At 37.1% G+C, this 13,631-nt stretch overlaps 1 protein-coding gene across 5 annotated transcripts in view; it reads right to left on the reverse strand.

Annotated features, from left to right (window-relative positions):
• The window catches only part of SETDB2 (SET domain bifurcated histone lysine methyltransferase 2), a 122,494-nt gene that overhangs the window by 88,834 nt on the left and 20,029 nt on the right, over positions 1-13,631 (reverse strand). For all 5 annotated transcript variants that reach the window (XM_023731543.1, XM_023731541.1, XM_023731540.1 and 2 more), the window contains 2 exons: positions 10,889-10,954; positions 8,081-8,177 (listed from right to left, as the gene is read on the reverse strand). In XM_023731543.1, coding sequence (XP_023587311.1) covers positions 8,081-8,177; positions 10,889-10,954 — 163 coding nt within the window. The remainder of the gene's footprint in view (positions 1-8,080; positions 8,178-10,888; positions 10,955-13,631) is intronic.

Below are 13,631 nucleotides of genomic sequence, written 5' to 3' on the forward strand. Positions count from 1 at the left end.
AAGTCCTCCCTATTTTTTCCGTTAAACATGTTCTAGGTATTTCTTGACTTTTTATCTTTGGAGACTAAATTTATAAATAGTTTGCCAAGTTAAAAAACCCAAGTGTTGGGATTTAATATGCCATTAAATTAAATCGATAAATTTATTTGGGAAGAATTTACATTTTTATAATATTCAATCTTCCCATTCAGGAACATGGTAACTTTAACCATTCATTGAAATCCTTAGTTTTAATTTTCCTCACATATTATTTCTTGTGATTGTTGTTGTATGCCGTCGAGACGATTCCGACTCATAGCAACCCTATAGGACACAGTAGAAATTCTTTATAGTTTCCAAGGTTGTAATCTTTACGGAAGCAGAATGGCACATCTTTCTACCACTAAGCGGCTGGTGGGTTTCAAACCACTGACCTTTCAGTTAGCAGCCGAGTGCTTAAGCACTGCATCACCAGGACTCCCTTTCCTGTCATTGCTGTAGTTGTTAGGTGCCATCGAGTTGATTCCGACTGATAGGGACTCTATGTACAACAGAACGAAACACTGCCGGGTCCTGCACCATCCTCACAATCGTTGCTATGCTTAAGCCCACTGTAGCAGCCACTGTGCCAATCCATCTCGTTGAGGGTCTTCCTCTTTTTTGCTGACCCTCTACTTTACCAAGCATAATGTCCTTCTCTAGGGATTCATACCTCTTGACAACATGTCCAAAGTATGTGTGTCATGGATTGAATTATGTCCCCCAAAAAATGTGTTTATCAGTTTGGCTGGGCCATGATTCCTGATATTGTGTCATTTTCCTCTATGTTGTAAATCCTGCCTCTGTGATGTTTATGAGGGAGGATGGTTGGCAATTGTGTTAGGAAGGCAAGACTCAATCCACAAGATTGGATTGTGTCCTCAGGCAATCTCTTGAGACATAAAAGACAGAAGTGAGCAGAGAGACAGGGGGACCTCATATCACCAAGAAAGCAGTGCCAGGAGTGTGTCCTTTGGACCCGGGGTCCCTGCGCGGAGAAACATTGATGAGAAGGCTGAGAGAGAGAGAGACTTTCCCTGGCGCTGACGCCCTGAATTTGGACTTTTACCCTACTTTACTGTGAAGAAATGAATTTCTCTTTGTTAAAGTCATCCACTTGTGGTATTTCTGTTGTAGCAGCACTAGATGACTAAGACAATGTGAGACGTAGTCTTGCCATCCTTGCTTCCAAGGAGAATTCTGGCTGCACTTCTTCCAACACAGATTTGTTCGTTCTTTTGACTGTCAATAGTATATTCAATATTTTTCTCCAACAACACAATTCAAAGGCATCAACTCTTCTTCAGTCTTCCTTATTCATCATCCAGCTTTCACAAGCATATGAGGTGACTGAAAACACCATGGCTTAGGTCAGGCACACCTTAGTCTTCAAGGTGACATCTTTGCTTTTTAACACTTTAAAGAGGTCTTTTGCAGCAGATTTGCCCAAAGCAATGCGTCTTTTGATTTCCTGTCTGCTGCTACCATGGGTGTTGATTGTGGATCTGAGTAAACTGAAATCCTTGACAACTTCAATCTTTTCTCCGTTTATCAAGATGTTGCTTACTGGTCCAGTTGTGAGGATTTTCATTTTATGTTGCGATGTAATCCATACTGAAAGCTGTGGTCTTTGATCTTCATCCGTAAGTGCTTCAAGTCCTCTTCACTTTTGTAAGCAAGGTGGTGTCATCTGCATAATGCAGGTTGTTAATGAGTCTTCCTCCAATCCCAATGCCGCATTCTTCTTCATATAGTCCAGTTTCTCAGATTATTTGCTCAGCATACAGACTAAATAGGTATAGTGAAAGGATACAACCCTGACGCATACCTTTCCTGACTTTAAATCACACAGTATCCCCTTGCTCTGTTCGAACGACTGCCTCTTGATCTATGTACAGGTTCCTCATGAGCACAATTCAATGTTCTGAAATTCCCATTCTTCGCAATGTTACCCATAATTTGTTATGATCCACACAGTCGAATGCCTTTGCATAGTCAATAAAACACAGGAAACCACCTTTCTGATATTCTCTGCTTTCAGCCAGGATCCATCTGACATCAGCAATGATATCCCTGGTTCCATGTTCTCTTTCGAATCCGGCCAAATTTCCGGCAGTTCCACGTCGATGTACTGCTGCAGCTGCTTCTGAATGATCTTTGGCAAAACTTTACTTGTATGTGATATTAATGACATTGTTCGACAATTTCCACATTTGGTTAGATCATCTTTCTTGGGAATAGGCATGAATATGGATCTCTTTCAGTCAGTTGGCCAGGTAGCTGTCTTTCAAAATTCTTGGCATAGACAAGTGAGCACTTCCTGTACTGCTGCATCTGTTTATTGAAAAATCTCAATTGGTATTCCGTCAATTCCTAGAGACTTGTTTTTCCCCAATGCCTTCAGTGCAGCTTGAACTTCTTCCTTCAGTACTATTGGTTCCTGATCATATGCTACCTCCTGAAATGGTTGAATGTCAACAACTCAATAGTGACTCTGTATTCCTTCCATCTTCTTTTGATGCTTCCTGCGTTAATATTTTCCCCGTAGAATCCTTCAATATTGCAACTCGATGCTTGAATTTTTTTTTCAGTTCTTTCAGCTTGAGAAATGCCGAGTGTGTTCTTCCTTTTTGGTTTTCTATCTCCAGGTCTTTGCATATGTCACCGTAATACTTTGTCTTCTCAAGCTGTCCTTTGAAATCTTCTGTTCAGCTCTTTTACATCATCATTTCTCCTTTTGCTTTAGCTCTCAATGTTCAAGAGCAAGCTTCAGAGTCTCTTCTGACATCCATTTTGGTCTTTTCTTTCTTTCCCGTCTTTTTAATGACTTCTTGCTTTCTTCATGTATGATGTCCTTGATATCATTCCACAACCCGTCTGGTCTTTGGTCATTAGTTTTCAATGCGTCAAATCTATTCCTGAGATGCACTCTAAGTTCAGGAGGGATATACTTAAGGTTGTACTTTGGCTCTCATGGACTTGTCCTAATTTTTTTCAGTTTCAACCTGCATATGAGCAGTTGGTAGTCTGTTCTGCAGTTGGTCCCTGGCCTTGTTCTGACTGATATTGCTTTTCTATCATCTCTTTCCACAGATGTAGTCGATTTGATCCCTGTGTATTCCATCTGGCAAGGTTCACATGTATACTTGCTGTTTATGTTGGTGAAAAAAGTATTTGCAATGAAGAAGTCGTTGGTCTTGCAAAATTCTGTTATGCAATCTATGGCATCATTTCTATCTCCAAGGCCATATTTTCCAACTACCGATCTTTCTTCATTTCCAACTTTCGCATTCCAATCACCAGTAATTATCCATGCATCTCGACTGCATGTTCGATCAATTTCAGACTGCAGAAGTTGGTAAAAATCTTCGATTTCTTCCTCTTTGGCCTTAGTGGTTTGGTGCGTAGTCTTGGATTCTTGTGAACAGTCCTAGCTATTTTAGTGTATTGTGACAGAGGATTTTATTTCATTGAATTTTCTAATAGTCAGTTATTAACTTTCATATTTTTATGTGACCACTTTTACTAAGTTTTCTTTTTAGCTTACATTAATAATTTTACACTTGAATCTTAGATTGTCTAGGTAGATTAGATTACATACAAATAACTTTAGTTTCTACATTTCATACTTTCTTTGATATCCTATTGTACTGGTTAATTTCTAGAAAAAATACTGAATGATAATTATGATAGTAGGTATTCCTGCCTTAATCTTTATTTTAAAGGAAGTTCCTCTAGAATTTCACAAATATGTAAGATGTGGGTTGCTGACCTGAAATACATATTCTCTACCACATCAAAAAAAGAATTCTTCTAGGTCTAAGAGTTGGTATCAAATTTTTAAAATATCTTTCCAAACCTGTTGCTGTTGAGTTGATTCTGACTCCTAGCAACCCTAGAGGACAGAGAACTGCCCCATAGCATTTCCAAGGAGGGTCTGGTGGATCTGAACTTTTGGTTAACAGCCAAGCTCTTAACCACTGCACCACCAGGGCTCCAAAATGTCTTTCAGCATCTTTTAAGATAGGCTTTTTTCCTGTGGTCTACTTCTGTAATAAAACAGATTTCCTAATACTAAGTCCACAAGAGCTAAAATATGACCTTGAGTATATCCCACCTGAGTTTAGAGACCATCTCAAAAACAGATATGACACACTGAACACTAATGACCGAAGACCAGACAAGTTGTGGAATGACATCAAGGACATCATACTTGAAGAAAGCAAGAGGTTGTTAAAAAGACAAGAAAGAAAGAAAAGACCAAAATGGATGTCAGAAGAAACTCTGAAACTTGCTCTTGAACAGAGTAGCTAAAGTGAATGGAAGAAATGGTGACGTAAAAGAGCCGAACAAAAGATTTCAAAGGCTGGCTCGAGAAGACAAAGTATTATAATGAAACGTGTGTTCAACCATTTTAGGAGGTAGCATATGATCAGGAACCAATGGTACTGATGGAACAAGTCCAAGCTGCACTGAAGGCACTGGTGAAAAACAAGGCTCCAGGAACTTACAGAATACCAACCGAGATGTTTCAACAAACAGATGAAGCACTGTGCTCACTTGTCTATGCCAAGAAATTTGGTAGACAGATGCCTCGCCAAATGACTGGAAGAGATCCATATTTGTGCCAATTCCAAAGAAAGATGATTCAACAGAATGTGGAAATTATCAAATATCATTAATATCACACACAAGTAAAATTTTGATGAAGATCATTCAAAAGCGGTTGCGGCAATACACCAAGAGAGAACTGCCAGAAATTCAAGCCAGATTCAGAAGAAGGTGTGCAACCACGGATATCACTGCTGATGTCAAATGGATCTTGGCTGAAAGCAGAGATGTAAAAAGATGTTCACCTGTTTTACTGACTATGCCAAGGCATTCAACTGTGTGGATCATACCAAATTACGGATAACACTGCGAAGAATGGGAATTCCAAAACGCTTAACTGTGCTTATGTGGAACCTGTACACAGACCAAGAGGCACTAGTTCCAAGAGCACAAGGGGATACTGCGTGGTTCAAAGTCAGGAAAGGTGTGTGTCAGGGTTGTATCCTTTCACCATACTTATTCAATCTGTATGCTGAGCAAGTAATCTGAGAATTTAGACTATATGAAGAATGACGCATCAGGACTGGACAAAGATTCATTAACAATCTGTGATATGCAGATGATACAATCTTGCTTGCTGAAAGTGAAGAGGACTTGAAGCACTTACTGATGAAGATCAAAGACTACAGCCTTTAACATAAAATAAAAGTCCTTGCCATTGGATCAATAAGCAACATCATGATAAATGGAGAAAAGAATGACGTTGTTAAGAATTTCATTTTACTTGGATGCACAATCAATGCCCATGCAAGCAGCTGTCAAGAAATCAAATGACGTATTGCACTGGGCAAATCTGCTGCAAACGACTTCTTTAAAGTGTTAAAAAGCAAAGATGTCACTTTGAGGACTAAGGTGTGCCTCACCCAAGCCATGGTATCTTCAACTGCCTCGTATGCATGTGAAAGCTGGACAATGAATAAGGAAGACCGAAAAAGAATTGATGCCTTTGAATCGTGGTGTTGGTGAAGAATATTGAATATACCATCGACTGCCAAAAAAACGAACAAATCTGTCTTGGAAGAAGTACAACCAGAATGCTCCTTATGAGGAAGGATGGCGAGACTATGTCTTACATACTTTGGACATGTTGTCAGGAGGGATCAGTCCCTGGAGAAGGACATCATGCTTGGTAAAGTAGAGGGTCAGCAAAAAAGAAGAAGACCCTCAAGGAGATGGACTGCAACAGTGGCTGCAACAGTGGGCTCAAGCATAACAATTGTGAGGTGGCACAGGACCAGGCAGTGTTTCGTTCTGGGGTGCATAGGGTCGCTATGAGTCAGAGCCCATTTGACAGCACCTAACAACAACAACAACACATTTCATATTTGTGTAAGTACTAAATTTTTAGATGGAAAAGATATGTATTTTCATCTTCTAGGTACTGGAGAAGTAGCCCTGACGGCACAGTGGTTAAAGCACTCGGCTAACCAGAAGTTGGCGGCTTGAACCTACCAACCACTCTGTGGGAGAAAAGATGTGGCAGTCTGCTTCTATAAAGATTTCAGCCTTGGAAATCCTATGGGGCAGTTCTACTCTGTCCTATAGGGTCACTATGAGTTGGAATCGACTCGATGGCAGAGGGTTTGGTTTTTATGGTTTAGGTGCTGGAGCAAATTCTGATTCCTAACTTAGACATCATGATTTCCTTTGTTGGAGCCATGGGCAGCAGCACATTGGCCCTGATCCTACCACCTCTTGTTGAAATTCTTACATTTCTAAAGAACATTACAATATATGGATGATCCTGAAAATATTTCTATGGAATTCATTAGAGTTGGTGGTTTCCTATTAGTAGGTTCTTTTTCAAAAACACTAATTAAACATAGTTCTCTTATCTTCTCATCCATCTGCCCTTTGTTCTACATTCTGGGAAATCTTACAGATCTCATTTTATACCTTTAACCCCTTGAACTGCTAATTTTCACAATGAATACTTACTTAAAGAAAGGCTGGAAGAAAACTGTTCTCTGTGCTACTATCTCAGTTAGGAAATATTTGAAATAATCTAAATATCCGTAATTAGGTGAGTAAATAAATAAAATGTAGCATTTTCACATTATGGAAAACCAGAGTTAAAGGAAACGAACCAGACCTTATACATAGCAATGTGATTAGATCTCAAAACCAATGCTGACCAAACCAGTAGCCAGGACATATATGATTATTTATGTAAACTTAAAAACTGTAAGAAACAGAATTATGTATATATTTGTACATACATATATAACAACTAAAAAAATAACTAATGATAGTGATTGCTCCTACGGAGGCAGACAGACAATGGAACTTGTGGTTATAGGAAGTTGGGTAGAATTCAGAGAGACTGTTTTATTTTCTGTTTTTAAAAAGGGACTACAAGCAAGTACAATGAAATGTTAATAGCTATTAATTCTGGATGGTGTGAATATGGGGGTTTCTAATGTTCCTTTACACATATCTCAAGTGTTCAAATTTCTTGATAAAGACAGTAAAAAATACTAGATGAGAATGTAGATTAAAAAAAACCAGTTGCCATTGAGTCAATTCTGAGTCATGGTAACCCCATGTGTTTCAGAGTAGAACTGCTCCATAGGGTTTTCAATGACTATAATCTTTAAGAAATGGATCTCCAAGACTTCCTTCCAAGGTGCCGCTGGTTGAATTTGAACCACCAACCTTTCTCTTAGTAGCCAAGTACTTAACCGTTTGTGCCAACCAGGGACTCTAAAATGCAGATACTAGATCAATTAAATTCATTGCTACCTGAGGACTACAATCAGTAGCACCTAATGAACTAAAAGTGAAGAAAAAAAGGAGAAAAAATAAGGTAAGGTTATGTTTTCCTTAACTAACTTAAGTCTATTTTAGTACTTTTAAACAATGCTGGGATTACACTGCATAGTACTTGAAGGTTTGGGAACAGACACTACCTATTAAAAATAAACAAAGACACTAAGCATCAGATTCTCTTTTACAATTCTTCCTTATGCTAAGTAATCTTTACGGAAATTAGTGGAAAAATATAAAGGAAAGATTAGAAAAATTTAGTTTACTCTCATAAACTTTCTGATACTACTTTAGAACAGTTACGCATTTTAAAAACTGAATTGATACCGAAAGAAATACTTTGGACCTCTGTAATATGCCACTTAATCCAGGAAAAATAATTTCCTTGTTGGAAAAAAACAGCCAACTTGGTAGATTTCAGTGTATCAATAATATACACAAAGACATCTTAAGCCACATTTTAGAAAAAGACTTGATTATTTAGAAATGTTAACAAATAAACAATCTATTAAGGGACTCATGAATCTTTATACATGAAATACTAGAATTTACAACTTTTAAAGCTTTTGATGGGAATAGAATCTTTCTTATATATTATATCCACTCTAATTTAAAATGATTGAGTAAATCTCTTTAAAGGAGTAAAAGCATTAACAACATAAATGAATTCAACTTATATACATACTGGAATGTGGAGTCTTCTGGAAAGGAGTTTTCATATGATGTAGAGGGCAACGAACTTGATTTGTTTTCCTGTTCATTCGGAGTCACAGGTATATCATCTATATGAAAAATACAAATGTGAGAAACAATTAGTACATCAAGTTTAAAATCATTCACTGTAATATTCAAATAATATTTTCATTGGATACATTCTGTCCATATGGAGAGCTAAAATCAGTAAAGGTATTAAGATTTCAAGATTGAGCCAAAAGATTTGGTATCATTACTGCATTTTCAAAAACATTAAGAAAGTAAGACAGGATAAAATAAGACTGATGATGGGAGAGATTTCTACTGGAGAGCCTGTTTCTGGCCTGAACTTTATCTGAATTTTAATCAACGTTCAAGGTAAATATTTACCTCTATTTTCTAGAAATACAACTCTTAAAGGCTACATAAAAGGCCACAAAATGCAAAGTTTAAGTATTTTTGTTTTCCCATGGTTCTACTACTATCTACGTTTTTACGGTAGAGCGTTTGGGTACCTCTTTTTGTCTGTTTGTTCTTTCCTATTTCTCTTAGCCTCACCTGTATCTTTCTGAACTTAATTTTGTCTCTTCTTTCCCTACTTTTTATACTTCATTTATTCTCACTCTCTAACATAACTACAATACAGAAATAAACCTGTAGCATTTAATGTGAAAAGCTACAGATTCCTGTTCTTATTTTGAAAAGTAGATACATAAATCACAGTGAATATTCTGTTGAATTAAAAAAACTTTTTTTAATGTGCTGATTTTTTCCTGTACACTGATAGTCCTCAAGAAAAACTAATTCTCATTCTGCCTCACATTTTTATCTTGCTTTGGTCCTTGAGTGCAGACGAGTACTATTGGGGGAAAAAAAAGTTTAAAGAAATATTTTAAGTTACAATCCAAAGCCTCTCATTGGCTAACTGGAAAACAGCACCACTCCAAAGCCTCTCATTGGCTAACTGGAAAACAGCACCACTCATTATCTAGGTAATGAAAGAAGGTTTAAAATCTGATAGATGAAGAGAGCTATAATAATTGATTAAACATTATATAAGTTTTACAAATTTAGAACATCTGATTTTTTTCCCAGATAATTTCTTCGCATAAGTCATATAAATGCACGTTAACAAATATGACATATATGGGCATAATAAAAAATATGATTATCTGAAAAACACGAGGTTTTAAATTAATCATTAGATAAAAGGGAGAAGAAGAGTACCCAATCTTCTACGCAAGAAAAGAGTACCCAATCCTTTGTAGGGGGACATAGCAAATATTTACAGTTATATATAAGCTAGGAAAATAAAGGTGATTAGTGGTTTGATCAGGAGCCCTGGTTAAGTGCTCGGCTGTTAATCAAAAGGTCAATGGTTCAAAACTACCAGCTGCTCTGTGGGAGAAAGATGTGGCAGTCCACTTTCATAAGGATTTACAGGCTTGCAAACGCTATAGGGCAGTTCTACTCTGTCTTATATTGTCGCTGAGTCCGAATGGACTCCACGACAGTGGGTTTGGTTATAGGTTTAAGTGGTTTGATCACAGCCTGAGGAGTCTAGGCTGGATCTGAGATGGCTATTTTGACCTTAAACGCTGAGTTATTTTGTTTCTTCCAGTCTCAGTATTTTTTTTTTTTAAAAAATGCTAACATGAAACTTTATTACTAGTAGGTTTTTAATAGTCATATATGCCAATTACATAACTCTCCCCTATTATTTACTTTAAAAAATTTCTCTACCATTGACAAATAGATACACCTTATATTTTGATAAATTATATTTCAGATGAAGAAAACAAATTATTTTAAAATATAAGATTGTAATATTCAGCATTTATATTAATGAAATTATTACTTTAAAAGATCAAAACCAAAAACTTTCTTTTAGTGGAAAACAGGATATTTCAAAAAGAAAAAAAAAGTTGTTTAAAATTAGTTCATTATTACCATCTGCTGCATTCAAAAGCTTCTCTCTTGCAAAACGAATGTAATCCCTTAAGGGTGTGCTGATTCCAACTGCTACTGAAGGATAAAGGTTGACTGCTCTCTTTAAGAACCAAAACTTCAGAACTATACTTAGCTAGTGAAATTGAGAATGCTTCTGAATAGCAAGAGTTTTTTAAAACAGACTGAAGATGCTAGGCTGTATTTTCAGAGATTTAAGGCCTTAAGGCTCCAAATTATGACAGTAAACCGAGTATTATTAAAATCTGTTGGCAATATCTAACAATATTAATTAAAACTGAATCAATGTTGTACTTCCTCAACATTTTAGCAAACTAGTGATAGACAACATTTACAGAATAATGATTCTGATAAAATAACATTTAAACTTTTCTTTTTCTTCTTTTAGTATATTATCTTTGATCAATTCTTTCTAAATAGAATTTGTTTAAAGTTTGGATGGCTGATGGTCTAGTAACAATCTAGGAAATGAAAAATTTATCTACCAACTTATCTATACCGGAATATATCTTTCTAGTATTGTTCTTCACTAAAGGGGTTTACAGTGGTTTCAAGTCTTAGAATTCTGTTCACGCTCCTTATATGAGAAGAAAGTTTTGTTAGAGAAAACAGACATTTGCTCATTGTTTCCCTAGGAGGCTTAGTAGGGTGTGTACTTCCTATCTCTGGCTGGGTAAGGCTTTCAATTTAATAAAAGAAACAGTGATCTATGAAACCTAGCAGTATGGATCTTACATTTTATTTTAAATTATCTTTAGTTAACCTGATATATTAAGGTTGGCCTGCTTCATGCCAAGATAATACCAGAAATTGGGATCAGAGTTGTACATACCCTTTATTAGTGCTGAATTGTTATTTACACTTGCTTGATTCACCAGAATCATTGCTTGGATGTATTCTGTTAAGGAAAGAAAAGAATGATAACCACCTTTACTCATGGTGCCAGTCAATGTGCTAAATAATTTACATATTTCATCTCATTTAATCTTCAGAAATCCCCTGTGAAGTTCCTATGATTACCCACATTAGAGATAGAGAAACTGAGGCTCAGAGGTTAAGTTACTTATTTTAGGTCACTTAGCTAGGAAGTAGCAGAACTGGATTCAAACCTAGATATAGCTGACTCATGAAGACTGAGAAGGAATATTAAAATGTAAAAATAGTACTAATTTTTTGCTTATTGTTGTAGTTTAACTGAAAGTTTACAATTCAAGTTAGTTTCTCATACAAAAATTAATTATACATACATTGTTATATGACCCTAACTGCTCTCCCTATACTGTGATAGCACACTCCTTTCTACCCGATTTCCCACATCCATTCAACCAGCTCCTAACCCTCTCTGCCTTCTCATCTCACCTCCAGACAGAACCCATTTAGTCTCATGTTTCTACCTGAACTAAGAAGCACACTCTTCATGAGTATCATTTTATGTCCCACAGTCCACTCCAATCTTTGTCTGAAGAGTTGGCCTCGGGAATTATTTTAGCTCTGGGTTGACAGAGAGTCCGGAGGCCATGCTTTCTGGGCTTCCTCCAGTCTCAGTCAGACCATTAAGTCTGGTCTTCTTACTAGAATTTGAGTTCTGCACCCCACCTTTCTGCTGCTCCATTAGGGACTCTCTGTTGTGTTCCCTGTCAGGGTGGTCACTGGTGGTAGCCAGGTACCATCTACTTCCTCTGGTCTCAGGGTGATGAAGTCTCTGGTTTCTGTGGCCCTTTCTGTCTCTTGGGCTAATACTTTCCTTCTGTCTTTGGTGCCTTTACTCCAGGTGGTTGGGACCAACTGATGCATCTTAGATGGCCACTTGCTAGCTTTTAAGACCCCAGATGCCACTCACCAAAGTAGGATGCAGAACATTTTCTTACTAAACTTTGTTATGCCAATTGACCCAGATGTCCCCTGAAACCATGGTCCCCAGACCCCTGCTCCTGCTACTCTGTCCTTTGAATTGTTCGTATTCTGGAAACTTCTTAGCTTTGGTTTAGTCCAGTTAGTACTAATATTTTTTGACAAACACAATAGATTAATGTCATAAGAGCATTTAGAAAGCATTAAGAATGTTGTTGTAGATACTGTTCTTAGTTGTTGTCGAGTCAATTCCAACTCATGGCAACCCCATGTGTTGCAGAGTAGATCCGCTACATAGGGTTTTCTTGGCTGTAATCTTAACAGAAGCAGATCGCCGTGCCTTTTCTCCCACGGTACTGCTGGGTGGGGTCGAACTGCGAACCTCTAGGTTAGCAGTAGAGCACAAACTGTACCACCTAGGAACCTGCATTAAGAATAGTCGGGGGAAAAACGTGCTTCAAAATCATGTCCTAAAAAACAAGAAAACACGGGAACAAGACAGGATGCCCTTTATCACCAATCCTATTTAACACTGAGCTCGAGTTCTAGCTAGAGCAATAAGGCAAGAAAAAGAAATAAAGGGCATCCAAATTGGAAAAGGAAAAAGTAAAACTATCCCTATTCGCAGGTGATATTACCCTGCATACAGAGAACCCAAAGATTCCACAAGAAAACAACTGGAACTAATAGGAAGATTCAGCAGAGTAGCAGGATACAAGACCAACATACAAAAATCAGTTGGATTCCTATACACTGACAAAGAGAACTTTGAAAAGGAAATCAGGAAAACAATATCATTTATAATAGTCCCTAAAAAGATAAAATACTTAGGAATAAATCTAACCAGGGACGTAAAAGACCTACACAAAGAGAACTACAAAACACTATTCAAGAAACCAAAAGAGATGTACATGAATGGAAAAACATACCATGCTCAGGATAGGAAGATTCAACATTGTGAAAATGTCAACCCTACCAAAAGCAATCTACAGATATAACATAATCCTGATGCACATACCAACAGCAGTCTTTAACAAGATGGAAAAATTAATTACCAATTTCATGTGAAAAGGGAAGAGGCCCCGGATAAGCAAAGCATTATTAAAAGAAAAAGAAACATCATTAAAGAAACAGCCTGGTACTGGTACAATGACAGACACATAGACCAATGGAACAGAACTGAGAACCCAGATGTAAATCCATCCATGTACAGTCAGCTGATCTTTGTCAAAGGCCCAAAGTTCATTATATGTGGAAAAGACAGTATCTTTAACAAATGGTGCTGGCAAAACTAGATGTCCGTCTGGAAAAAAAAAGAAACAGGACCCATACCTCACATTATACACAAAAACTAACTCAAAACTGATCAAAGATCTAAATATAAAACCTAAAAAGATAAAGATTATGGAAGAAAAATTAGGGGTAACAATTTTTCCCATTGCCGTCGAATCGATTCCAACTCAGAGTGACACTACAGGACAGAGTAGAACTGCCCCACAGGGTTTTCAAGGGGCGGCAACACTAGGGATATAAGTTCAATACAAACCATAATTAACAATGCACAAACAGCAAAAGATAAACTAGATAACTGGGAACTCCTGAAAATTAAACACTTAATCTCATCAAAAGACTTCACCGAAAGAGTAAAAAGAGAACCTGGAGACTGGGAAAAAATTTTTGGCTACAGCATATCCAACAAGGGCCTAATCTCTAAAATCTAGAGA

Source organism: Trichechus manatus, unplaced genomic scaffold (genome assembly GCF_000243295.1).
Source record: "Trichechus manatus latirostris isolate Lorelei unplaced genomic scaffold, TriManLat1.0 scaffold00044, whole genome shotgun sequence".
NCBI lineage: Eukaryota > Metazoa > Chordata > Mammalia > Sirenia > Trichechidae > Trichechus > Trichechus manatus.